Source organism: Coturnix japonica, chromosome 7 (assembly GCF_001577835.2).
Source record: "Coturnix japonica isolate 7356 chromosome 7, Coturnix japonica 2.1, whole genome shotgun sequence".
Classification (NCBI taxonomy): Eukaryota; Metazoa; Chordata; class Aves; order Galliformes; family Phasianidae; genus Coturnix; species Coturnix japonica.
Window position 1 is genome coordinate 12005482 of NC_029522.1, and position 27397 is coordinate 12032878.

At 41.1% G+C, this 27397-nt stretch overlaps 3 protein-coding genes across 10 annotated transcripts in view; 1 reads left to right on the top strand and 2 right to left on the bottom strand.

Annotated features, from left to right (window-relative positions):
* Positions 1-869: 869 nt before the first annotated feature.
* LOC107316593 (cytochrome P450 20A1) lies at positions 870-14235 on the bottom strand. 2 transcript variants are annotated; one of them, XM_015868301.1, is made up of 13 exons: positions 14053-14235; positions 13442-13491; positions 13188-13354; positions 10292-10437; positions 9428-9595; positions 8656-8734; positions 7517-7632; positions 7052-7106; positions 5523-5643; positions 4560-4671; positions 3844-3908; positions 1898-1987; positions 870-1755 (listed from the first exon to the last, which is right to left on the bottom strand). In XM_015868301.1, the coding sequence occupies exons 1-13, from the start codon at positions 14122-14124 to the stop codon at positions 1605-1607; spliced, it is 1392 nt and encodes a 463-aa protein (XP_015723787.1). In that variant the 5' UTR covers positions 14125-14235; the 3' UTR covers positions 870-1604. The 2 variants fall into 2 exon arrangements, with proteins under 2 accessions (XP_015723787.1, XP_032301907.1); XM_032446016.1 differs by lacking the exons at positions 870-1755; positions 1898-1987; positions 3844-3908 and adding an exon at positions 3958-4186 and having other exon boundaries at positions 14053-14160.
* On the top strand, positions 14203-20055 carry LOC107316596 (alpha-aspartyl dipeptidase-like). Its single transcript, XM_015868304.1, has 8 exons — positions 14203-14333; positions 14412-14500; positions 15285-15359; positions 15926-16005; positions 17105-17278; positions 18137-18196; positions 19013-19095; positions 19575-20055. The coding sequence occupies exons 1-8, from the start codon at positions 14233-14235 to the stop codon at positions 19645-19647; spliced, it is 735 nt and encodes a 244-aa protein (XP_015723790.1). The 5' UTR covers positions 14203-14232; the 3' UTR covers positions 19648-20055.
* NBEAL1 (neurobeachin like 1) overlaps positions 20049-27397 on the bottom strand; it is a 69862-nt gene continuing 62513 nt past the window's right edge. For all 7 annotated transcript variants that reach the window (XM_015868270.1, XM_032445995.1, XM_015868269.1 and 4 more), the window contains one exon: positions 20049-25950. In XM_015868270.1, the coding sequence (XP_015723756.1) occupies positions 25849-25950 (102 nt within the window). In that variant the 3' untranslated portion in view covers positions 20049-25848. The remainder of the gene's footprint in view (positions 25951-27397) is intronic.

Here is a 27397-nt window from a genome sequence, read left to right on the forward strand (position 1 = left end):
CAGATGTTAACCCTTCAAGAGCTGACAGAACTGCATTCAGAATGGCACTAGGCAGCAATCCAACAGCCAAAACATTTTTGTAAGAGCAGCAGATTTCCTGACCCGGAAGAGACAGAGAAAGGAACAGTGTCTGCAGTTGGGAACTGCACTGGGAATTGCAACTACCCAGATAAATAAAACATATATTGTCCCTAAGAGAAGTGTCTCCTGTTTGCTTAGGCAGTAGAAAGCAGCTCTAATGGAAGCTACACATCCCTGAACCGCCCTGTGGCATGCATCAGTAGCTGTGTGCAGAACAGCTCAGGCATACACAGCTGCAGGCTGAGTAACAATTCTCCTACACAACACAGAATTTGGGTGCGGAGAGTGCTAACATAAAAGTTACATTGACAGGGAAAAGATCAAGATCAGATAAAGGGTGAGCCTAAATAATATGGGAAGTAGAAGAAACATAACCTGAATAGGTCAGATAGCAACACTAGTACTGAAATAATGGGTAAGAGGTCCCTGCCTTGCAAGCCATTCAGCAGGGTGGTCAAAGATCTGGCAAGAGCTGGCCTATGTTATAGCCAGCAGAGAAAGAAAGAAGCAGGGAAAAGCACGTGAATGAGCAGCAGGCATGTGACACTGCTTTGGCTGGCACTTGTTCTGGAGGAGGAAGGTTCTTTGAAAGGCTTTTAACTTATTAAGCACAACATTAATTCAGAGCCCTATAAAATCAGCACTCACTCTTTCCAGTATTTGCATGACCAATCTCATTGCTGGCCGAGTGATGAATGAATTGCAAGCACCTGTCATCAATTTCTGATGCTGATTAGATTAGACACTGCTCTCCAAACTGTCAGGATGGAGAATCCCTTTCTCAGAGCTTTGTTCTGTGGTTTTATTTCATTTCATTATGTTATTACTAATGCTTCTGTTTTCTCAGGGGCCAAACCAATTTTATTCCTCCTCATTTACTAGCATTTTTCAGCCATCCATCCTCTTGCAATCCTACAGCACAGGAAGATTACATTAGCAGCATGAGACCCGATGGTGCAATTCTCACCCCACTTTCTTTTTCTCTCACACACACTCATGCACACTTCCCACAATATGTATCTGCTCTTCTTGACAGTTATAGCTATAGCTCAAGGGAAGGAAAGACACTCTGAATAAAAATACCTATATATAGAGAAAGATTTTGTCCTTGTGCCTTCAAGGTCTTATCTACTTGGGATCCATGAAGAAGCATGCCCTGTGGCACAGTCTCTTACCCAGATCTGCCTGCAGACAGGAAGGAGCTGGACCAACCAGAGGCCCAGTCTTCGACTAGCTGGCACTGAACAGTTCATAGATACACCACTGCTCAGTTCTGTTGCTTCCTTTGCAATCTTTTGGGCAAAAAGTGTAAAAAAGCATACAGATTACATCTACTTTAATACAATTATTGGTTGAATTAGAAAAAACTACCCAAGGAGGGTAAGCAGTTAATAACGTGGAAGGTAACAAAATCTGCATGTAAAATTCCTTGGCTGAGTCACTGTGTTGCCAGCATGATTCCCTCTAAGACACCTGCCCAGATCTTCACTGCTGGCACCTTCAGACCCTTGTTTTGCTTGTTCTTAGCTTCTCTTAGACACCGTTATCCAGGCTTCCTCCTTCGGTGAGGTTACCAGCTCATATTTGGTTTCCATAACTTGTCCTTTAACTGGGTGAAGGTACAGCTTTCTTACCAGGACACTCAAAAGAACTGTAGCCACCATATAGGCAAACCTAAGGAAGGAGGCAGGAAAAGAGAATAAAAACCTTGCTATGAGGTAAATCTGCCAAAAAAAACAACTGCCGGTTTGGACTGGAATAGGCTGAAACAACCTCCTTTTCTCTCTATCACAGAAACACACAAAAACCTGCTCACCTCAACTCCGGGCACTCCTGGCTTCCTGAAAAACCCAACAAGGAGAGGTTTTTCATGGCTGAATCCTCATTGAATCTCTCCGGGTCAAATCTATGAAAGACAAAATACTCTGAGTGCGCACAGAACCCTTCCTCTGGATGCATGTTCACACACACACCGGAGTAAGAAACTGGCAATGACTCAACAGCAAAAAGCATCAATCCTCTCTCCAAATTATGCTGGGTAATTTCATACAGGTATAGGAAGGTGACTGTGCATCTACTCCATCTATGTTCTCTGCGGGTCAGCTGTGTCCCACTTTGGTCAAAATGCTTAACAACCAAGTGTGAAGCAGGGCTGGAACTACTATTCTTTACCTCTTAGCAATGGGTGTTTAGCTTGAGTACATGGCTGAGCTGATGCTGCTACATGCCCTCCATTTCCCTCCAGGGCACACACAATCTGATTTGTCTCCCCTCTCTATCCCACCAGTCTCCCTGCATCCCTCCCCCTCTCACACCTCCAAAAATATTTTCCATTTTTTTCCTTGCCCCTCACCCTTCTCTTGAAGCAGCTGGTGTGTGTATGTGTATATGCTGGGGGAGGGAAGCCGGTGACTCATTCAAGTGAGAAAAGTGGCTTCCAGCATTAGTATGATGGAGGCTGTAACAGAACTATTATCCAGGGTTTGCACAAGTTAAAACAAGGGTTCCAAAAACAACTAACCAAAAGGAGGCTAATAAAATACCATTCAATTTAAATATGAGTTATTATAGAACAATAATAATAATTAAAAAAAAAAGCAGGAAATATAATGGATTTAAGGTCCTCTATCATTTTCTGCTAAATATTTCTGCTTGTATTTCAAGCCTTTGGCTTTTTGCATAAACATCCAAGCTCAGTTTCTTCCAATCTGAAAAGGCACGTAGGTGCTGACCCTCAGTTAAAGCAACACCATGCCTACATTTCCCTTGAAGTGACAAATCACATATACTGAATTAAGGAAGAAATCATAGCTGTTCAGCCAAACAAACAAAAAAAAAGGAAAGGCAAACAAACACAGAGGTTATACATAAGGCAGATAGGTGCAAGGACTGCAAAGCGCAGATCTCCCATCTGTCACATAAATACAATCACAAACTCAACTCTCCTCCTTGGAATAAACACACTGTGATCATAGCAGTCCTCACTTTCCTTTAAATGCTGTCCCAGTGAAGCCTGTCTAAGCCCCATCCTACTGGGCAATCCCTGCCAAAATGCTCATAGGTCAGATCATCAATGCCTGACTCTTTTGAAAGAGCCTGCAGGAGAGAACAAGCTCTGTTCTAAGGGCTTTCTTCCTTCTCCTAGATTTCAGCTGCCTCTTTTCTCTCTCTCCAGAATAACTGAACCACAGTTTTTTCCAGTCTAAGTGCAGTAAATGAAACTAATGTTAGCACTTGCCACCCAGAGGTCACAGTAAGCTACATTTATTTCTTTTGTTAATTTCCAGTATACTAGCCTGGATCCAGTTTTGCTTCCACAAAGTAATGAGGTAACATTTCCTTTCCTCTGAAAACACAAAACTTCTGTCAGACATTTCCTCCCTTACATCACTGTTTCATGCTGACAGTGATTCCAAAACCATTCAAATCTAAATCTCTCTCATCCACAAAAAACATTAAGACGAATTTACCAGTATTTGCCAAAGCAGTGTGTGTGGAAACAAACAAATCTGTAAGTCTCTAATATACACACATAAAAAGTCTAGGAGGATCATGACTTGAACTGCCCCAAATTCCTGTCCAAGGAGACAAGGATCTTCACAAATCCAGTTCCTTACAGACTCCCTCTCATCTCCAAAATCTGCCTAACACAGGCTCTGCAGCAAAGAATGCCATGCATGGAAGTAAGATCTGAAGAATACTAATTAGAAAAAAAGGAAAGGAATTCATTGGGAAAAGAATAAGGGTATTGATTCTACATACTTGTATGGTGATGGCCAAGATGAACTATCCTGCAACATCACACCAAGAGCATAAAGTACAAGTGTCTGCAAAGAAAATGAGGATACATACGTCAGACCAGAAAACACACAATTTATGCTACATCTGAACAGCTCTACAGGACAACAAAAATTCTGTGGACCGCTCATTTTAATAGGTCATTTAAAAACATCATACGTTACACTCACCTATAAATTTCTATAATGAAATGCTCACATGAGGATTTTAACTTCTTAAGACCCATGCTGCAAATCTCGGTGGTTAGAGAGGGCCAAATCCCATTCCTCTACTCTCATTAGTATGTATGCGTATGCTTCTTTACTGTCTGCAATGGAAGGTACCACTCTCATGTAGAAAATATAGGTGATATGATTAGGCCTGAAACTATGCTATTCTTTGCACAGTTGAAACCACAAACCCCTTCAAAAGATTATTTATTCCCAGTGGACTCAGAGCTAGAAGCCAACCCGCTCAGGAAGAGAGCATGAATTCCTAGAGCCTATCCCATAGAGGAATTGCATGGCAAACTTTGACTAAAGAGTATGTTCAGATCACAGATCAGTTGGTCAGGTTAAACGTGTGTCCGAAGAAATCGTCTTCCTCCCTCAACCCTCTGGAGAAAGAAGTACAATGAAGAGGAAACAGGAAATTTCCCTTCAGGAAAGCAGGGTGGCCTAGTGCTCCTGGTACTGCCCTACCTCCTTGGGGATAGTATGTTGGTCGACTCTGCCCTCCAGTTCCTGCAGCTGCGCAGCAATGGGAGTGAGCTTTGCTGTCCGCACTGTCTCGCACAAGACTTGTCGACAGTATCTGCAATCAGTAAGGCTTGGTCAATTTAACCCTTCCAGAAAGAAGCTTATCCATGTCCTTGTGGTTGGAAAGGAGAACTTGATCATCTGCTGCCCTCCAGGGCCCCCGTCTGCTCCTGGAGCTGTCTTCCGCCATGCTGAGAAGCTTTTTTTTTTTTTTTTAATCTGACAGTCCCATAATCTTTTCAATAAGCATTAAATCTCATTATCAGTTCATCAGAAATCTCCCTCTTCCCACCTCTTTTAGACCTTCAATCAAACTAACACAGCTAGAAAGCGTAAACACACCTTTCCATTTCCTATACCTCACACTCATACAGGAAGGAGCAAGAAACCCACGCTTATACTCCTTTATCGAAACCTTAACACTAGTCCCAATCACATCATGATTGTTGTGAACCCCAAAACCAAATATACATTCAATTTCACCAATCTGATCCCTTAAGACAGAGAATAGGATGAAGAAGGTATTCTCAGTCTTTTATTCTGAATTACCCCTCCTCCTTAAAAGACTTCAGTTCCATTGATATAGGCAGGATTAGAGACACTTTACAGGGTACATCTTGGCACAGAGCGTTTTTCAAGCAGCTTAGGGAAAAGGTTCTGTGCTCCCTTCCCCATCAGTGAACCTCAAGGGCCTCCCACTGAAGAAAGCATCCCATTCCCCATTATCTGGAGTCCTACAGTGGATCCTATTTCTGCTGCATGACAATGATCACTTCCCAGAAATGTAGTAGCTTTTGGATGCTTTCTCCTGATCCAGCATAGGCTGGTCTCCAGCCTTTGGCACATGAAGCCCCTCTTCCCACTTCACAAGAAAAACTTCCTCTGCGTTTCCTTACAGGCACCCACCTGAGTTGCTCGATTTTCTCGTGTGTAATTGGCCCCTTCCCCAGAACTTGGTCCACCTCCTTGCAGAGATTCTGCTGTACATCTTCTGACGTTGTCAGGAAATAGACTGCCCAGGTACACACTGGGGAATGAATCAAAACAATACCATATTCAGCAAATTCAGACCTTTATTAACTGTATTCAGCCTTTTTTGCTTCCTGTATTTGTAAGATGATTTTTCTGACTCAGACAAGGGTGACCTCTGTTTACAGAGTATTGTACTGATTCTCTATTCAGTGTCAGAAGCAGAGGTTGAACTCCAGTGTAACAAGAGACTCTGAAAGCTTCAATTATCTTTCTAGTGCTATGAAGAGCTTAGGAAGCTGTGTAGGAGACTGAGTCATTCAGCCTCACTGCCCTGGGGAAGAGACCTCACAGTCCAGCAAAGCAGCAATCAAAGCGTGTCTCTTTCCCAGCCCTGTGGTCCATGAAACATCTGTAATGCTCTAGCAATCACCCCTTCTGGAGAACCAGGGTTATTAGATCAATCAGATGAAAGGCTGGTTTGTTCACTGCACCAGAAAATTCCCTGTCTGGGTTCCTGACAGGTAGGGTGAAGAACAGTACAGTACAGCTTTCTGCAGTATGTTGGCCAGCATTTGTCTCCTCTACATCCACCCTGTGAGGTACTCAGAAGAGATCCTCAACAGCACATCGAAAAATAAACCTTGCCTAAGAAATAAAGTGTGTAGGATGCAGTTTCTCCAAAGCTACAAGATCGTTTCTACCACTTTTTGTCTATTTATGAGCGCTATCGGGCTGCCCCTGAGGAGCCAAGCCCCTTCAAAAGACTGTCTTCCTGGAATATTTGGAGAGGATAATCTTCAGAGATACTGTTAACGTAGATGCCAAATTTACTTTCCACATCTTTCAATATCCAGTAGCACCAGAGAGGTTTTGTTTGAAGTCCCAGTCCCATTCAATGAAATACAAGACCTGATAATCAGGGGGTTAAGTTCAAACCATCCTCATATTATAAAAGAGTTTTTATACAGCTTCAGGTCATATTTCCATTTACTTTCTTCTTTTCCAAAATCCTTAAAAAATCCCAAAGTAGCTCCTATAGGAACTCTTCCATATACGGAGCACACCTATTCCCTAGAAATTCAAAGCAGCCAGTCACACCTCAGTGCTCTGCTCTAACTTCCTTCCCACATAACAGAATCCATTTTACATAACTATCTTTGAGACTTGCAATTTTTGATGCTCTTTCATCAAATTTAGCATCGTTTGATTGGGGTTAAGGGCCCAAACAAAAAGCAACAGGTTCACCAAAAGGCTAAGCAGGCTGTCAAACACAGCTTCAACTCACTGGCTGTGATGCTGTATTGAGTGTGCTGTAAAACTACCTGCTTCTATACCTTTGTAGCTCAGGAGAAACAAAATGATGGATATTACTTTTTGTTCGCCTAAATTAAGTCTCACATGATCACGCTCAGTTTAAAACAGCTGAATCTGAGGACATAAAGTTCTTTATGACCTGTACTTACAGTTAGCAGTAATAATGCATCCTGCCAAGGAGAAAATCATTGCATCTTCCAAAATCTAGAAAACAAAATCTAGTTCAGAGAATGAAGTCCATGGGATGCAAAGATTAAAACAAAGGAGCACATTCTCCACTGAAGCACATGAAATCTCTTTAGTGCAGAGAGCAGGAAATTCATCTATAAGACTGAACTCTCTTACAGAACATCCACTGTAATAGCACTTCAGACATGCTTAATACTAATACACTTCTGGTTTATAAAAATAGCAATGAAACAGTGGCAAGGAGAGCTACCAAGGTCTAATTCAATTAAGCATGGCAGGACTGGAAAAAGAGCCAGAAAGAACACTGCCGTAGTTAGGAATTTGACCCAAATGCAAAAGCTTAGATTAACCAAAGGCTACAACATAATAAGATGCCAATCTAGTAGAACTCCATTAGTGTGCAATGACATAACATCTGTACAAACCTGCTGGTCACTAAGGTTCCCCTGTAGTAAGGTATCTATAAAGACATGCCTGTTGAATGATCTGCCTCGGCGCTCCTTTATGACTCTCCTTAAGGTAGACTCCATCTCTTTCAGAGCTTTGGAGGAAAATAAATGATTATTTTAATCCTGGTCATTCTGAGAGCTGCAGAGAAGTGAATCCACCTCCCCAGACAGATTTTCAGACAGTCATCCTTGGTGGATTCGCTTACAGAAGCAGCCCGTTACGTGTTAGTGTTAAATTTGGAAGGTGATTTCTCTTATTTAGATGAAAATGTAGAAATGAAATATCACCAGATGCCTATAAAAAGCTAACTTTACAGGTAGAACCAAGACGTGTACTCTGTGCGCTGAAATCACATAAAGGAAGGTCAAATAATCAGTGTCGAACCACCACGTAATGTGTTTAACCAGCTCCCACAATTAAAATGTTTGAGCCAGATAACACTACTTTAATTGCCCGTTGAGTTACAATTACTCAAGAGTTATGGCACCTCTGTCAACTGATGGTCTCCCTTTTGCCAGGAGCTCTGCAGAAATGATTCCAGAGGAAAACGGTGCACAGACAGAGAGAGGAAAGTAGGGCAAGCATAGGAGGATTTAGGCACTCATCTCAAGATATCTGGGTGCCTAACTACTGATGTCTGTTGTGGGAACTACTAGGGGGAGTTTAGGACCCAAATGCTGCTGGCTGTCTGGTTTAAGTGGCCCAATTCAGACACATTCAGGATCTAGAACTAATTCATTAGTTTTAGATAGAGGTTACTCTGGTTTAAAATCTTATTAGTCCATACTGATAAGCTTTTACTGTTAACTATGACCAGTGTTAGGTACAAGAGAGGTAAAAAGTTAAGTAGACATAAAACAGGTAGCAAGCGCACAAAAACACTAGAACTATATCAACAATGTCAGGCTTGTCTCTGAACCACAAAACAACAATATATTCTAATCTTCTGCCAGAATAAAGAGGATGCATCTGGTAGCTTATGGCACAACAACAAACTGCAGAAAAACCAAGACAGCTGGGCAAATCAAGTGCTTCCATATGCTAGATAATTCTTAAGCATTAATTGGAGTGGAGGAGTGAAATGGAAGGGAGACTGGATTTGGAAAAAACTTACCATCTTCATACAGCTTCTTCCTAGTTGCGTTTTTGTCAAGGGACCCATCCAAGAAACCTTTCCCAATCTCTGACCAGATCTGAAAGAAGGACAAAGAGAAGAGCACTGTCACTCACCACAGACATGGACTCCTTCATTCTGCCCTACTCGATAAAATGAAAACATTAAATAAAACGAAGTCTTCCTCTGAATATGAAACTAGTGTCCTCTTACAGAACACCATGCCCTATTATAGTTCTTACATGTATGACAACTGAAACTGAGTTTCAAAAAGCTGTAATTATAACTGTATGGGAAAAGGCATAGCCATCCTGAGCGGCAGATTAAATCGTTTCTTTCCCACCATACCACCAACAGACTTAAGATCCCCAACTGTGAACACAGCTTCAGATTTCCCCAGGTTTTCCCTCTCCACAATACCACAGAGCCCTAAAAGGATCTCTGAAAATGCAAAATTCCACTGGCCTTCCCTGGAGATTTTAACCAACTTAGATATCAAACACATCTCAATTGTCAGTGGAACCCAATTCCTGCAGATTGTTTAAAAACACCTGGCCTAAGATTTATGACAGTAAGACCAATAAGATCTTTTTGATAGTTTTAACTTCAGATAGTTGAGTCAACAGTCCTCAAGCTTTTAAGCTTAATATTAGCTTCATGTTGAAGTCCCAGCAATAGCTTGTGCTTCCCCTTACTAAACTGCACACGCAGACACAAGCTGTCGGCTTGGAAAATAGGTACAGGAAACTTCCTGGCTCTTTGTGACACTTACTGCATCATGGTGCCTGCGGAATCGAATGACTTCCTGGTCATCTTCAAAGCTGCTGCCCATCGCTGTCTGCGTAACAGACTTCATGGCAAAGCCCAGCATATGCTGGCAAAGAGGTACGTGTTGAGCCTCAGGGAGGGAGAGCCATTTGGCCAGCAATTCTTCTGACAGCTTAAGAGGAAAGGAACCATTAGTTGACAGTAATATCAACAGCCTTTAAGAGGAAAGGAACCATTAGTTGACAGTAATATCAACAGCCTGTTTACCAAACAGACCCCAAATTGAAGACATTCCCACCCTAAGTTCCTCAGATAGATCACACTTCCAAGGCCATGGTGTGCCTTTATACTTTTGAGGGTTTCCTTTCATTGCTAACTTGAACAGTAACATTCTGCCCCCATATATCCTGCCTGAGCCCACAGTATAACAGCCCCGTCCATATCCTGTTCCCTCCATCAGATAAAATACCTTAAACTCTTTAATATGAGTAGCTCCATATTGAGAAAATAAGACTGGCTGCTGGACTGAGTCAATAGAACAGTTCTCCACTTGTCCGTGGTCCCAACAGCTGGTTTGTTGCTCCTCCTTCCTGCCTTGTAAAATAAATCTAGAAACCATATGCTCCAGGATCTTAAACTGCATCTGATGTCTTGGCATAAAACGTCACCGAACCTAAGTCCTTCTCTCAGCCCAGTGGAGCTAACAGGAACCAAATGCTCACACTGTGTATGAACAGCTGTTCTCTGTCTCAGAAGCTTAAAATTCCAGTATAAATTTGAATGCAGTTTCTGTATCCTAGTTATCATTCTCATTAAACTTTCCTCTGTGAGCTACATAGAGGTTTTCCACTGTAAAAGAGCAAATTACCTTCTGGATGAGAGCTAAGTTGCTTTGCAGGGACTTTGTCACACCACTTTCATACAGCTTTCTTCTCAGGTGGCTTTCCCCTGTGTCCCCATTCAGGCTGGACTGGTACCTCAGGAAGGATTTCAACATCATCTCAAAGGGATCCGCTGAAAATAAACAAAGAAAACATCATTTGAAATTCTATTCTGCACAGACACAATGAAAATAGTCACCTCTTTGATAGAGTGCTGCTGCTCCTGGGAGGTGAGCAAGGCATGGCTCCTTCACCAGGAATAGTCTCTTTGGGGTGTTAAGTTTCTCTTGCTCCACATGTATTAGGATGTCATAAAGATTCTGCCCCGTGGCAGGGTACCATCCTGTGCTCAGTTCCTCCTGTGCAGGTTGCCTCCTGGCTCCACTAAGTTGCTTTTCTCAATATTTTTCATAAAAATGCTTTGGAAGCTTGTTCCCAGCCTCCCAGTTCCAGATGGCTCTGCCATCAACTTGGTCTACCCTCCATTTTCTGTATCCACGGTTTGCATCATTTAGATCTTTTACTCCAAATTTCATCACCAGGCCTCCACGTAATTAATGTGGTGAAATACATTAGGAGCCAATGCAAAACTGTGCAACTAAGCTTGGCCTACAACATGCTTTTCTGTTCTTGTAAACCTTTCTGTGAGTCTCACAGAACTAGCAGAATCTCTTTGCAGCTACACGAAAGCAGCACACAGTTTCAAGTAAGAGATTTTCAACATTTATCACAGTCTGTTATTTTTCCCAAATGGAATGAAACCTCCAAGGCATCACAGAACATCAGGGCTGGGCTAGACCTACCTGACTCTACCTACTGTGGATGTCATTAGGATGCCTAGCAGAGATCAGAACCTTACTATGCTCCTGGACAAACTCCCAATGAAACAATTCCTACCTTCAGAGCATTTACTATCACGTAACAGCTAATGAAACCAGAGACATAAATACAGCAAACTAAATGTTCTTCCCCTACACCATTTTCCTTCCAATGTTTTAGAGTTCTGTAGCTCACTCTGCTTCCTACTTCATATGACGTGCCTTGTGGCACTGCAAATGGTACCTGCAGCTCTGCATGTGGAGCAAGCTGTTCTGTGACTCTAGCTGCTGCTGGCAATTTCCCCTCCATAGTACTTTGCCACAGAGCGGTTTTGCTATTAATACCACAATGCCCTGCTGATGGTAAAGCCCACAAAGCAAATCGGGCAAGCAGAGCCATCTGGAGAGGCCAGAGGATGCTTAACACCATCATCTGCAGAAACTGCAATGTTCTCATGGTGGGGATGAAAGAAGCTGCTAGCTCAGCAGCAAGCTCCATATTTTTCTCACCCAATTCCTAGCAAACTGACAGTCCTATACCACTGCTACATTCACTCTTGCAAACTCAGCACTGCAGAGCCTCAGCTGCCCTCTGCATAGGGCTGCCCTTGTCTTATAGCATTTGGGAAGCATCTATTTCTCCAAAGCTACAGCAGACTAGCGATCCCACAAGGGACAAACCCCTCACAGAGACAGAACTCCATCCTGCCAAGCTCTTCTACAGACTACATACTTCATACTAGACTTGAAAACAACTCTAGGATTACATTTGCACTCCTCTTAGTGAAACACATCATGCTTTCAACTGTTTGATAGTCTAGAGACAAAGTTCTACGCTTTTCTTGTCTAGAAGTCTGACTATCTAAGAAGCATAACCACATTATTGCATTCCACACTCAGCGTTTTAAAATGAATGCTTAACTGCTGGCATCTGCAGGAGGCCAGACTGGTCTGTAGCTGCATTGGTTGCTTCCTACATCTAAGTGCAGGCATTTTTTTCCCACCGGTATTCGCATACACTCCCAACTTCAGAACGTTTATGAAAACTTGTTTGCTCACGGACCTGTCACAACTTCTCTGAGCTTTCAGAAAGCGAATGTCTACTCAGCCTTGTCCAAACATACTCACACTTACACTTGAGTGCATTCAGATCTTCCAGGGTGAGTTTCCACCTTCTGGAGTGCAACTGCTATCCAATTATTCTTGCTGATCTTTAACTCCTACTCCTTTCCCAGATCATCAACAGTTTTGTAAGTTTTTATGCAAATGTACAAGAAGCTTATTCATCGTAACCTCAGCATAAGCTGATAGCTGAGATATCTTCTTGTGCTTGAAAAGAGCCTGCACTACCAGACCAGTGGTTTGTAACAAGCACAAATATCTACATGAGAGGAAGAAAACTGCAAAAACCTCAGGTGAAACCCAAACAACAACCTAGCTACCTTGTTGTTTGTGATTACCTCAGGAAGCAGAACATCTGCCTGAGAGGCTTCACTAGAAATTAAAACATCCTCACAGACTGAGATCAGTTCAGCTACCAGCTCTACTGACCGCTTTCAAGCCCAGATCATTAGAAGTTTTCAGCACAAAATTCTATAACTCAAACAAAAATGAAAATTAAAGAACTTCTTGAAATAAGGCTTTAAAAAAATTCCACATGGAGCCACACAAGGAAGTTATCACAATCACAGCTCTTTTCAGACTTAGTTTAGTAAAATTCCCCATCTTAAATTGTACTCTGCTTTTGTGGCTTTTAAATTGTATCTTAATTTGCTATAGGATTTTCACCTGGCTGCTTCAAGTGATTAATGAACATGAACTTTCCACCAACATTTACCTGTAAGCAGCAGGTAAAAGGAGAAGCACAGTAATTTCTCAATAGCTGCCGGACAGCAACAGCTTTTGGTCACTGATACTGAGTTCCAATAAGCAGGACCAAAGACACATCTGAATCACTGTGTCAGCTGCAAACTAAGCTTCACTTTTATTTGGTTCCTTTGGGGTATGATGGCCAACAAGGCCACACAGGACAAGCAGACTCAAAGGCAAAGGAGATGATGCTTACATGACCGGTTGGGGTTGACATGTTGTTTCAGGAGATCAATGGAGCCCAGGCTGACAACAAGGCGCCTTCCAAACCAGAAGGAGACAAGCGGGCCATATTTCTCATGAAGGTTCAACAGGAACTCATGCAAACTTCTGCTGGCAATGATGTCTGGCAGGTTGCCATCCCTGAGGAACACAAAGAATTCATCTGCTCATTCACAGCATCCACCACCAAGGCTGAACCTGATCAACGTCAAGATGGAAAGCACTTACTTGTCATCAGTTGGAGCCAGCCCAGGGATACCTGATGCCTGCCTGGATGCCTGGATAGCAAAAGGAAACATTATTGGCCTTCCTGAACGTGGAGTTTAGTCAAGCTTCACAGCTTTCCAGTAGGAGAGCTGGATTTCCTGAACCAACACAGCTGCACTGTTTGCAAACGTTAAAGAGAAGCTGGAAAAAGCGTATCCTCAGGCCTCAGATCTGCCGAATTTTACAGAACTGATCAGCTGTGAGCGTGTGCCTGGTCCCACGGGCCAAACCAGGCTCTAGCCATCTGCCTAAATGGGAGGCTCCAGTGTACATCAGACACTCAGATTCTGCCCCTTTCTAAATGGGGGCTTAGTGGGACACGGAACAGGCGAAGCACGGCTGCCCCAGCCCGGAGTACAGCCCCACCAGCCTGGCCCGGCCAGCGCGGCACTGCTGCAGGCCGCAGCCACGTCTCCGGCAGGACCCAGCCCCGATAGCAGCGCAGGGCGCCACCGGGGCGGGCACAGAATCCCGGACAAGCCCGGAACCAAGAGCCGGGGCCGGGCAGTGAGAACCCGCGTCCGCTCGCTCCCTGCACCGGGGGTCGGGCCGCTCGGCCCCGCCGCCATTACCGGGTAGAGGTAGAGCACGGCGCCCACGAGGATGAGCAGGAACGTGACAGCAAAGATCGCGAAGTCCAGCATGGCAGGGCCGGGCCGGGCAGCGGGAACGGCGGCAGCTCGACCCCACCCAGCGGCCTCGCGGCGGGGCAGGAAGGGGCGGGCCGGGCCGGGCTGCGAGCACGGGCAGGGATGGGCTGCCCACGGCGCCTGCTGCTGGTCTCCAATTCTACGATGCACGGAGGGGGATACCTGGGCCACTGCCAGCAGCACATCCAGAGCTTCCTGGGGGAGTAAGTGCCGAGCGGGGCCCCGCGCCGTGCCGCGCTCTGCCGGGCTCCAGCGCCCTCTCCTCCCTTTTCTCTCCCCAGGAAGGTGAAGCGGGTGCTGTTCGTGCCGTACGCGCTGCACGACCGCGACGCCTACGCCCGCACCGCCAGGGAGAAGTTTGAGAGTCTGGGTAAGGCGGGCCCGGGAGCGGCTCCTGGCGGACATGAGCCGCCCTGGGGCACCTCGCCTCGGCTCTGTCCGCAGGAGCAGGGATTTGGGGAGGGGGGGTCAGCTCTTGGCACACTGCGGCCTCGGGGAGATGCCGAAAAGGCCTCTGCAAAAACTTCCAAAAGTTTTTGCACTGAGCCTTCAGCAAAGATCTTTCCAGACTGGTCTACTGCAATAACTGCCTCCTGTCTGTCCAACCTTGGACCTGTTACCGCAGTAACAAGCAGTACTCACTTCCTTGGGTGTCACACCGCTCCTTATCTTGCAGAAAGATTGCTGCTGTCTGTCAAATGCCCCATCTGGGTCTCCTGGCCCTTAATACACGCAGTGAACCAAGCAGAGCAAACCTGTCAAAGCCAAACATTTTAATTACAAAAGATAGGTTCAGAACAGTGATGTCACATCCCGCTAACTCCCATGTCCAAGCTGAATGAGCAGCAGCATTCCCCTCTTTGAGTTAGCAGGAGTTTGCACTGAAGTAACCCCTGCTGAGCACAGTGCTCTGCTTTTGGTGACACTGAGCAATGTATCTAATAAAGCTAATATTGGTTTTAGTGTGGCTGTGGGTACAGAAGCCCTGCACTAATGTCAGGTATACATTATACCTCGTAGAGGCCCCTAAGATTTCCATGGTTTTACAGTGAGACATCTGGCTTGAAGTAGGGTGGGGAATAACAGGAGGGAAGTACTAGATGTACATTTCTTCTCCCAAGTGAGCAGCAAAGGTAAATAACTTCTAATTTAAGGTTATGAGCTGGACAGCATTCATGAATCTTGCGATCCAGTGGAAGCTGTAAGAAAATCTGAAGCTATATTCATTGGTAAGTCTTATTTCTTGCTCCATAAAGAGGTTTTACATAAGACATTGCATCAGTCTGTTGTAGAGCTGGCAGCACAGAGAAAAGAATGGAGAAGTCCTGTCTCACAATTAGAAGCTGCAGGAAACAGTACTTCAATTATGAACAATAAATGAATTTAATGGTGGGAATGGAAGTAGGTGAGATTTATCAATGGAACTGCTTATTTAGTAAGTTTTAAATTACTCAAACAGCCCTTCAGCATTAAAATCATGATTTCAGATGAATTACCAATTTTTCAGGACTAAGAGGAGCTAGGCCTACTGTGGTTGGACTGAGCAGTCCTAATGTACACCCCAGGGTATTAGAGTACTATCTGCTGTCAAACAGCCAGCATCAGCGTTAGGAAGAGGAGTTAGGGCATGAGCCCATGGCCTGACAAATGAGCATTTCTCCAAAGTTTCTGGTTTTACTGCTGCTGAAAGCAGAAATCTGTCCTGAACAGATCACTGAGCCTGGCAAGTCTGTAATGACACTTACATAAAATTTACAGTAAAGCATGTTAAATCAGCTGGATACTTTTTCTGCAGGAGGTGGCAACACATTCCGTCTCCTGAAAGCTCTTTATGACAACAGACTGATACAAGAGATCAGGAAACGAGTTCTCGAGGTAACAACTAGATGACTTTGGCTGAGACTAAATGACAAATGCATAAGCATTTGTTCAGACAAATCCAAGTAGATTCTACATCTTTGTTTCTAATGTACTTAAACAGAAAGCATCTCATGCAAGCTGGTGAACTGAAATCTGTGCCCAAATAATGTTTTGTGAGTCATAGAAGCCTGAAAAGGCTAGGGTCAGTAGACTTTCCTTCTACAGCAGTTTTCCAGATGTAGAACTGCAAGGATGTTGTGCCATAACATAGAAATAAACCCCTCAGCGTATACCAATGAGGAGCAGTGTGGGATTCAATCACTGGTCAGAAACCCTCTTTCTCAGCATGTCTACTTTGTGGCTTAATAGATACAGATGTGCTCAAGCTTCACACTGTCTAATAATAAACCAACAGTAGAATTGGATCTACATGTGCCTTCTGAAAAGAAAGTGGTATATTTACCTTCAGTATCTCCTTAATCTAAAATTGCAAGGTATGAGCATCATTGAGCCCCTCATACCAGTAGCCATTCTGACTTGGTGAATCTCACAAAGCACAGCAAAAATAGACCATCCATGGAGAAAGACCAAAGCAAGGTGTTCTGCCAGTGATGAGGAAATGTGAATAGCTTCAAGACAAATTAAAGCAAACCAAATTATGTGTAAAAAGGCCAGCTGACAAAAAGAGATTTCAGGTAGGCCATTTCAGTATACACAAATTCCTGGTGTGGCAGCATGGTTCTTGGCCTCAGAAGATCTGCTTCTCTTAAGGAGCAGATAGTTCAACTATTTCAGATATTTTCTATAACTGTAATGTAGACAAGTCTCCTTAATAGCAAAGCCTAATGTCTACAGTGACAACCGTACAAGCTTTGATGGGATAACATGGTTGTGAGTGCAGGACATTCAATAGTTAGGTCTCTGACAACCACGATATGTATAAACTACTGCCCACCTCGAATTCTTGTTTTTCTGCTTTTCAACCATAACCATTAGCATCAAAATGAGCTAGAAGTCTGATCTTACTGTTGAGTCTCCAATTCTGATAGAAGATGCTATAACATGCAGTTCCCAGTTGTGATAGTGCATACTGATCATTGCTTTTGTCTTTCAGGATGGGATTCCTTACATGGGATCCAGTGCAGGAACTAACGTTGCTACTGTCAGCATCAGCACTACCAATGACATGCCAATTGTTTATCCACCTTCCCTACAAGCCCTAGGTTTGGTTCCTTTTAACATTAACCCTCACTACCTGGATCCAGATGTTAAAAGTACTCACATGGGTGTAAGTAAAACATGCCAGGATTAACAGAGTGCCAAGGTTTAACAATAGCATGCATGTGCATGGGTTTACAAAGCTAGAGAGTATGACTAACACTGTTCCCTAGAGCAGACAGAAATGCCAAAGAGGCAATGAGACTTTAGTCCCTCCTAAAGCTTTAGAGTAAAAAGAAGAGCTGGCAACAGTGATGCTAAGGTGGAACCTACTTGTTTATCCCTAGATAAGCCATCAGTCTTACCCTGTAAATAACTTGCTGTTTTACTGAGAGGAGTGTAGAAGTTCTGTGCTGCACCAAGTGCCTGCTGTATTCCTACATTTCCTTACCGACAGATCCTCCTGGTTTGATTTCTTTAACTACCTTTGTTCCGTTCAAAAGCAGTAGCACTCAGGAAACATGGCAGAGCTGTTCATAGAAGGAAATTCTTCAGCATAATTCCTACTCTAGATGAAACAAACAGATAATTAATTAGTAGAAATCTATGGCTACCGTCTTTCACGAACAAGGCAGCTCATGCCTCTGCATTCATCACCTTCCTCAATACTCTCATTCTGAGAATGAGCATGTAGAGAATGTTTGAAAAAATAAAAGCAGGAGGAATTGACTGGAAACATTTTCAGGGTTAGGACTGCAGATTCTATTTGATCAATCCACAGCAATTGCTGCTAGCAATCAAGGATAAATCTGTTTACTAAAGCCACTCCTGCCACTTTTGTCAATACATTGGTCTAATCAAAGCATTCTTTCCTATGGGAAGTGCCTGCTTTGTGTAATGTTAAGAAGTTACTCAGTATTACACTACTTGAATGGCACCAAGTTCTACTTTACTGTCTGGGCAGCTACATCTACACTTATTATTGCAGGAAACCAGAGAGGAAAGAATTCGCCAATATCACGAAGAACCAAACACCCCTCCTGTACTGGTGAGTTGTAGTTTCCAGTAAGGAAGGGTATGTCTGTAGCATGGTAAGCACTTCAAAGTTTGTCCTTGCTAGCTTTCAGTGCAAATCCCTGTTCCTAACAAACTCCCCAAGAACTGCAGCAGGGAAGGCCAGTTATATTCTGGCTAATAGCTACAGCCTTTGATTTTCACACTTTTAGGAAGTGGACTTAGAACAAATAAAATGCTTTCTGGCTGTTAGAGGCTTGAAGTTCTGTTGCCTAGTCCTAGGATTTTAGACAGCTCTAATCTGTCCAGTCACTGGTTGCCAAGCACACATTGTACATTCCTGATAGTAAGCATGCAGATGGTAAGAAACCTCCCCTTTATTTTTCTGACAGATATTCTTACTTTAAATGTTGTTTTAATCTCTGGAGGTATCTTCATTTGCCCATTCAGTAAATATCATCCAGTACATTTGTAGTAGCAGTATGTCTTGGAAACCAGGAACCAAGTTTCAGTCTCAAAACTGTTGCAGGGACAAGGAGGATAAACCTGGGTTACTGTTGCTTCAACAAAACTGGATCTAAGAATAGTTGTAGCAGAAATAATTGTGGAATGAATATTTAAGTTCAGTTTTGCTTTTTTCCTTAATGGTTTGTACAGCCTTCTTCAAAAGGCAGTATCAAATACACAGGAAAACTGGCTTCTAAAACAAGATAACTCACCTTTGTCTTGTATCTTTGTTAAAAATAAGCAAGTGATAGTCATGAAACACCACTTACAACTAACCTGCTTGGGAAAAGTGTTCTGGCCTCTCAAATAGCTTGCAAATAAAGTATTTTTTCACCTATATTAGGGCTTGCGGGAAGGTGCAATGCTGCTTGTGGAAGGAGACAAAGCCACCTTACAAGGAGTGACTGGAGCAAGGCTTTTTCTGAGGTAAATGCGTCATTTAAATTTGAAAGAAAGGGAGACTTCGTTAAACTCCTGGTGCACACTGCCTCTTCCTCCTGTCAGAAGTTAAGTAACACTTTGCTTTCATTTCTGTTCAGGGAAAACATGAATATATGAATATTGATTAGTGATCCGAAAGAGCAGTATGATAACAACTGTGTTTATGAGCTACAGTTGTCATACATCCCGAGTGTCCCAGTGCTCTAGCTGTGCTCTGTACTCAAGGATGAGGGAATGCCACTTTGGTCCTAACGTACTGTACTCTATAACAAGAGAATTCAGGCCTTTAGTTGTATGAACATTACTAAGAAATCTAATACGTGCATCTCATTATGAAAGGAAGGAAAGGAACCCTGTTCTATCCCTAATAACAAGTGGAAGATTCTTGTTCTGTCCCTGATAACAAAGGGATCAGTAGACTTAGCTGCTGTTCAAGCTGACAGTATTGTTTATCTTATTTACAGGGGTAAGAAACCAACTGAACATGAGCCTGGAACAGATTTTAGTTTCTTGCTTATTGACAGCAATTTCCAGTAGCCTTGCATATTCTACAGCAAAGTCAGCATGTGAAGAAGGGAAGAAATGCTTGCAGTATACAAGTGGGTAGAAAGCCTTAACTTTATAAATACAAGGAAATATGCACTACTGGGCTCTTCTTCACCACCCTGCTCACTTCTCAGACAGTCTCTCCTTCCTAGCAAAAAGACATGCTTTACTGAAATGCTTGAATAAGAATAGAAGAGTACTCTTACTCTGAAAAGTTCTGTATGTTCAGGTCTCCACTTTGATTGCTCCCTCACCAAAGAAAGTTACCTTAACACAATTAAGAGTCAGCTGTTCCTGCTGCCTTGTTTTACCTGTGTAATAAAATAATTGTTCGTTTAGTGTACTTCTACATTATTAGTTTCAGTTTTGCAGAATTAATAAAGTGAGAGAACTTTTGCATTCAGTTATTTTTATTGGCTTCATACTCATTTTAAATATATACAGTGCTAATTATGTACAAAATTGTGCATGTTAAAAATTGTTAGGTTACAAACTCGCAAATCCTAGAAAAGTGCAAAATTTTAAAACATCTTCCACCATGCTGTACAGAAAAAAATTCCATCGTTAGCTAATATACACACTCTCAAAACATACTGATCAAACCCAAATAAGACATACAGTATACAATTAAAGCACCCAGAAGGGAAAGAGATATTGCACAGAAGACTAACAGCAAGTTTGTTACAGTGCCTGAAGGCTCATTTTTCAAAGTACATACTTAGTACTCCTCACACCTAACATTTAACTCTTAAAAAAAAAAAAAAAAAGGCATTTTTTGGCATTTCAAAATCCACTTGTAATCACAATTGCACAATGTGTAAGAGTCAGAAGATATGATTAACTGTTGCTCTAAATAAGGCCTTTGTTTGCACTGCCTTGTTAGCTTTATCCATTTAAACAAATGCTGAAGCATATCAAATAATTTCTTACTGAATTTCATCAAGCAAACTTTGAGTAGCAGCAAAACTTCCAACAGAAGACTAACCAGTGAGAGGTAAGTCTAAAAGCAGTGTTTGTCTGATCTTACATTAAGATGCTCCTGCATAGTTAGAGGTGGATCAGGACACACATAGCAAATTTTCCTTGTTTTCCTCATGGCTTTCTTTAATAGATCACAGCAGTATACAACTAAAGCAGTATTACCAGGTACACAATTAAGTTTAAAATAAACAGTTACTACAAGGCAAAAAATATGTCTCCCTCAAGAGAAAATGCTGACTAGATAGGAAATAAAATCAATAAATGGTTTCTAACTTAATTTAGATCTATGATACATATGGCTAGATGTTTTATCTTTCAATCTCAAGACACTTTAGCAGCATTAAACCATAATCTGCACTGACAATTATGCTTTGGGGACAAGAGATTAGTTACAACATAGCATAGTCTCTGCACGGAGCCTAGTCACAGACCTGAGCTCTGGAATCACTTTCCAAATTTCTCAGTTCTAGCAAATGAAAACAGAAACCACACACAACTGGAAGAACTCTTTTCTATTTGAGTCATTTGGGTAAACAGTAACTAAAAGAAAAACCGTCAGTATTCTTCCAGAGATGCAGAACAAAAAGGTGAACGGAATAAAGACTGTCTCTGATTAAACAGTACAAGCACACCTGTAGAGTGTTCAAGACTTCAGTAAAATGAATAATGTTGACTGAAACATAAACTGCAGATGATGCTATGCTGCCACTCACAGCTTTCTGTAGTCTAGTGACTAGAACTGAAGGAGGAGACAACGATCTACTAATTTGTCTAAACTGTAGAAGCCGGTTTCCTTTAGAAGTATGTGTCAACAAGAGCTATTATTATTAACAAGAAATTTGTTCCCTGGGATGGAAAGAAAGGCATCTTCCAAACACTTTGGTTGAGTCTGGCATTGGTATATAACAAACTCACATACATGAGACTGCACAAAATGCCCCCCAAAAGGAGGATGTACCTCTTGTGTCGCTGCCTGCATCTTAGCCAAACAAACACACACAACTTTAAAACAAAGTAAGTTAATAGAATCTGTTGTATTAAGTCTTTTCATTAGCTTCATTACAGTTGCTGCGTTGTTACCAATTACGGCACTGAATTTGACTGACCATTCACAAAAACAATGTTCAAGTTCAGAAAGGAGAACGAAAATGAAAAGTTTGCAGAAGTGTAGCACTTTGTGGTACATCTCATTTAAGAATCACTGTCTTCAACCATCTGTAATACTTCCTGGAGATTTTGTTAATTTATGCTGGTAACTAGATCAGAGTGTATACATTTGTACAGCTTAAGATGCTCCTTAGCAGTAACTTCATAGGCAACTGATCATTAACAGTGTGTCATGTTTATCACTGAATACCATATAGGTTTTAAAACAAAAGGCATGAAAAGCCCATTTGCAAGAGCATAGAAGTACATGCTTAAATTCCCACCAAATTAAATGTAACCCTACTCAGTGTTTTTATCCAGCAGTATTTATTAGATCAGGCCTCAGGGTATCATTTATATGCAAGAAAAATGCAGTTAATTTAAGACTGAGATACCATTTTGTGCTGGTGTTGGTAAGGTACATAGATGATAGAAGACAGTTTCTAGATATTTTATGACAGAGTAGTAGATAAGTATATTGATGTGGTATATTCATGCAAGTCTGATGCTGACTTGAACTGCAAACGTTTCACTTTCTGAATGCTGGTATAGTATAAAAACCGCAAAGGCTAGATGAGATTCTTTACTACAGATAAAATACTAGAAATAGTATCAAGAATTACAAATCTAATAAACATTTTACTTGAAGATGAGAGATGTCTTCTAAATATCTTTTGGTATACAATTTCAAACGCTAGGGAGAATTTATTCAGTGCTGCTAACTGCTTGATCTACTTTATATACAAATATCAAAAGCAAGTTGTCAGGGTTTTTTTTTTATATATATATTTACACACTTCCTTAGCTTCAGAGGTAAGCATATCTTCAGCTTAGATAAACATCATTACGGATGTTACAAAAATAAAATAAAAGAAGGTACCACCAAGAAGGTCTAGACAAATGTAGTGTTACAAAGTAACTGTGCACTGTTAATTCTCAATTCCTAGTCAAAATAGTTTTTGTCTCACAGCTTTACTTTTTTTTTTTTTTACACTTAAATCTAATTTCACAAATATGTTCCATTCAACATGAAAAACAATGTGCTCTACTTGGCTTGAGGAAAGTAGAAGATAAATAATTCAGTCATACACGCTGTACTGCATAATAAACTGCAACTCAATTAGCTTGAACAGCTGACAGAAAAAGATTCTCTACTTGAAAGACACAAAGATATTAAGCAAAATGCCACCTACCGCTCCAACTTACCACCTGTATCTTTTATTTAAAGCTGGTTTTAGATAAAGGCAAAGTGCAGACCTTAGAATCCCTGGTGACTTTCCAGAGGGTCTGGCAAGAATGCTGACTGTGTGGTGGTTTTCAACCCTCATCCTGAAGGATAGTGTAAAAGATGAAAAAGCAACGTACATTGCTATTCTGCATAGAACATGAATTAGCTCAAAGCTCACCTTTTCTCATTTTGCTGCTTTGTGCAGAGCACGAGCTGTTATCAAATCTGCTCCAAAACTGTCCACAATTCAACCTGCCTCAGATATTAATGAAGATCTAACGTTCAAATTGACCTGAAATGATGGTATTCAAAATGTCAAAGCTTCTCACCCTAAGTCCTCTCATCCCCAACTACCGCAACTACATTACACATTACTTAAGCCAACACACTGTATTCAGTATTCTTGAATATTATTATTATTTTGTTTCTTGTACAAACATAACTTAAGCACAACAGGACATTTTCCAAACCCTTATGTGAACCTCTGAGCAAGTGACAAGGATTTTCTCTGCAAACACTGTAGAAGAAGCATCTCCTTTTTCTCTACTCAGTTCTACTATCTTGAAATGTTATTGCCCCTCCCTTCCTCTGCAAGCATACCCTTAAATTCATGTATGCATTTAAACAGAACATATGTGCATACTCATAAAAACCAATGTAATGCCCAAGTGAGTTCTTCAACTTCCCAAGAAACACTACTCTAGGAAGATCTCCCATGAAACCCCCTCTTCATGAAACCATAACGGACAAGCATAATTCACATTCTCATGTGCACACTTCATACTTCCAGAATATCTTTATTCTTCTTCCTGGATAGGCAATTGACTAAAACGGTTCTCACTTTAAAAATATGGAGCCTGAAAAGACAAACCACTTCGCTTTCAGAAATGTAATGCTCTCTTGGCAAGTGACTCAGGTAAATTATTATTTTTTCCTAACTTTTCAGACAATCCAGTCTGTCACAGTGATTAATTAGAATATTGCAACTATGGATAGACCCATTTTTTTCACTAGTCTGATTTATTGCTTCTAAAGTTAAGAAAAAATAACAATTTTTTCCTCAGAACACGGGGAATTCCCACAAGAGGGATTATTATTATTAAGTAAAGACATCAAGGAAGAGAATACAGTTTTAGTGAAACTAACTGGACTTCTAAAAATTGTCTTCTTCCAGGAGCACGGATTAACCATATACAAATAAAGTTTATAAATATTGTGCCAAAAGTTAATGAAATGCGATTATACATAATGGAGTTCCTCAGGTAGTTCATCAGGTCCCCAGTCACAGGGAACTATCTATCTGATAATCTTCATAGGAGGTACAACACACATTCACTTCCATAAATAAATAGAAATAACAAAAAAGTGATGGCAGAGGGAAGAGAAGGGTAGCCAAAAGGGAATATCTTATCTAACAACCACTTCTAGCTCTGCCTTTTACCTGTATTCCACCTACATCAGAAAGATGCAAGAGGAATGATACTTTCTTTTTAATAGACATACATACATGTATATACATATATACACACAGACACGTATACACACATACCTTTGCACACCAGTCAAAAAAAAAATCTTATTTTTCCCTCAGCACCAGGCTTTTAACAGGATAGGGTTTATAATTTAAATCATTAACATTACAAAAAAATGTCCAGAAAGATAGGAAATCACGCTAATCTGTTATCATATATTGCTTAACAAAGAAAACATTCAGTAATGGCTTTTTGAAAATATCGTATCTAATTAAAACTGTTTTGTTGTGTAATGAGCGTGTACAGGTCTGATATTTTCTTCTCACCACTATTAAACACCTTGAAAGCAGGTACACTATTTTCCTGCTTGTTTAACAGAAAAAAAGTACAACTAGCAATTGGTTTGGTGAATACTAAGCCAAGAAACCAACAGGTGCTACTTAACTAATTTGTGCTGTAATGTTATTAAAATGATTTTGCAATGGGAATTTGTTTGTTCTTTGCAGGAGTTGCCTTACTAATAAAGACTCATCTTTGACCAACACAGATATGTGATTCCTCCTCTGTATTTCTTCAAAATATTAACTATATTATGGGATTTTTAGTGTTTCTTAGTTCTTAAAAATATAAATAATTTTTAGCAGCAAGTTTCCCTACCTCCTTCAGCTCATCCACCACCTTCAAATCCTTTGAAGTAACTCATGTCTGTACTTATAAGAATTTCTGATAATCAAGTAGTGCAACACAGATGCTCCATGCAGGCAGCATAAGACTGGAACTACACAAAAAATGACAGCAATGGCCATTTACAGAAACAAATCACAATAAGTTATTCATTGGTCTAAAGCCATAATGAAAAGGTAATAATTGTCAACTATACTGGTTTTGAATGGGACCACTGTAACAGAGTTTTAATTTACTGTTGGGGAATTACTCTCAAAGCAATGCCAAGTATCTTTCTTGTGGTCAAGGAGCATCTGGCTAATGGAGCCAGCTTTAAATCAAATGCTACTTATTTTAGGTTCAACTAGCAAGGCTTGGCTTTGGAGGTCTGGTGTTTTTGTTTTTACACCCATTTCCTTTTTTGCTTTGTTTGACTGCTATTTTTTCCCCTGAAACCTTGATTTAGCAGCTATTTAAAAAGAGAGGGATTCTGTCGTAATCAAATCAATGTGGTTAAGGAAAAATATGCAAGCAAGCTAACTTGCACGAGTACATATGCTTTTTACTATACCTCTACCATAGGTTTATCTTCAACAGACTGTTGAGAGTGAAGCCCCTTGAATACTGAGACATACATTTAAAGTGTATGACCAAAATGAAAAATATGTTTCTGGAATCCATGACAGAAGGTAGAAGCAGCAATCACTTGGAATCTTGAGTGTTATATTCAGTCTCTCCTGATGAAATCTGGCTGAGCCGTTTGCTTGATCCCCAGAGCTTTCGGGAAAGCTGACCTGAGCGCATCTGTTTAAAAGTAATTCAGAGAAACAAAAGGAGGGGGAAGGGATAAGGCGAATAAATTAAAAAGGAACTTCAGACACTGATTCTGGTGAAATGCAGACACTACAATATACCAATAAACAAAATTACACTAACAAAAATTATCAAAAACAAACCAAAAATTACACTTAGGAATGATTCTTGGGACTGACAAAAAACAAATAACAGACAAAACACTAATTCCTGTTGTCTTTAATTTTGAACAGCTAAAGGGATATCGCCAAGTAATGCCCACTCAATTCTGAACCTACTTTCAACAGCTTAGTGTTGAGTTTTGGTATTTTGATGGGGAGAAAGAGGTTGATGTCTCACAGAATTGAGCCAGATTAGCAGAAAGGATTCCATTTTATAGAGTTCAAACAGAAAAGTGATAGAATTGAACAGGTAAAGATAACCAAGATGGATTCTTGATTATCACCTGTAAGTGATGAAATAATGCAGAGCAGTGATAACAGAGTGAAGGAAGGAAACAAAGGATATCTGATCTTAAATTTACAGTCTTCCAAAGATCACTTCTGAAATGCTCAGAGTAAAATTTAAACCAGACATAATTCATACTGAATATTCCATGAGTAAAGATAACTACCAGGGCCCATTTAAATGCAGCTTCCAGAGATCTGCAATCTGACAACAGTTCTTCACATTTCTTACATATAAATCCTACAACTGGCCAGTAACGATCAATCAGCTGAAATTCCTCGTAATATTATTAGATGCGTGCCCTAACAGCACAAGCTTGAGAATAGTTCTTGACCATCAGTACTACAGATTAAGCTTGCTTAAGAACTGTATCATCACAGCAGCAGGGTTTTACAAAAGGCACAACGCTGCTAGCAGGTGTTAATCCCAAATTTCTACAACATCCCAACAGCTACATAATTGTTAAAAGTACACATTATACTTTACTTCATAGTGGATGCTATCAATGCAGAAAGACTAAAGGCCATTTCACATGATCCACAATAAAGAACACATCTCCCATTACCCTACACATACCTATCACCATCAAAAGATGGAGCTACAGAGGACCTTCTGAAAAAAGAAAGTTCTAACTCATACATTCCTTCCTAACTGCAAATAAATAACCCCCACCAGACACACTCATTCAAATATACTGGTTGTTGCCACTGTAGAAAACTAGAAAATCTAGGACATAATATTGTTCTTCATATATACATGTGTGTATCCATAAGTACATATAGCATCTATTTACATGGATATTGAGCTTGAAGATCGTTTTAGTTAAAAACAGAAAATTCTTAAAAAAAAAAATAAAAAAAATCAATCTGTTGGAAAGCCTCTACATTAACAAAATAAGCCCAGTCTTTGTAAACCACACCTTCTCCAGAGATACTAAAAAATGTTATTAAGAACCAAAAGCCTTCCGTCTAGTGAGATGCATACATTTCAG

Coding starts and splice junctions, on each gene's coding strand:
- LOC107316593 (XM_015868301.1), bottom strand. CDS start 14,124: ATGCTGGACTTCGCGATCTTTGCTGTCACGTTCCTGCTCATCCTCGTG. Junction 13,492..14,052: donor CCGTGCTCTACCTCTACCCG/GTAATGGCGGCG, acceptor TTTGCTATCCAG/GCATCCAGGCAGGCATCAGG. Junction 8,735..9,427: donor TCCGCAGGCACCATGATGCA/GTAAGTGTCACA, acceptor TCCTTCTTTCAG/ATCTGGTCAGAGATTGGGAA.
- LOC107316596 (XM_015868304.1), top strand. CDS start 14,233: ATGGGCTGCCCACGGCGCCTGCTGCTGGTCTCCAATTCTACGATGCAC. Junction 14,334..14,411: donor ATCCAGAGCTTCCTGGGGGA/GTAAGTGCCGAG, acceptor TTCTCTCCCCAG/GAAGGTGAAGCGGGTGCTGT. Junction 17,279..18,136: donor TTAAAAGTACTCACATGGGT/GTAAGTAAAACA, acceptor TTATTATTGCAG/GAAACCAGAGAGGAAAGAAT.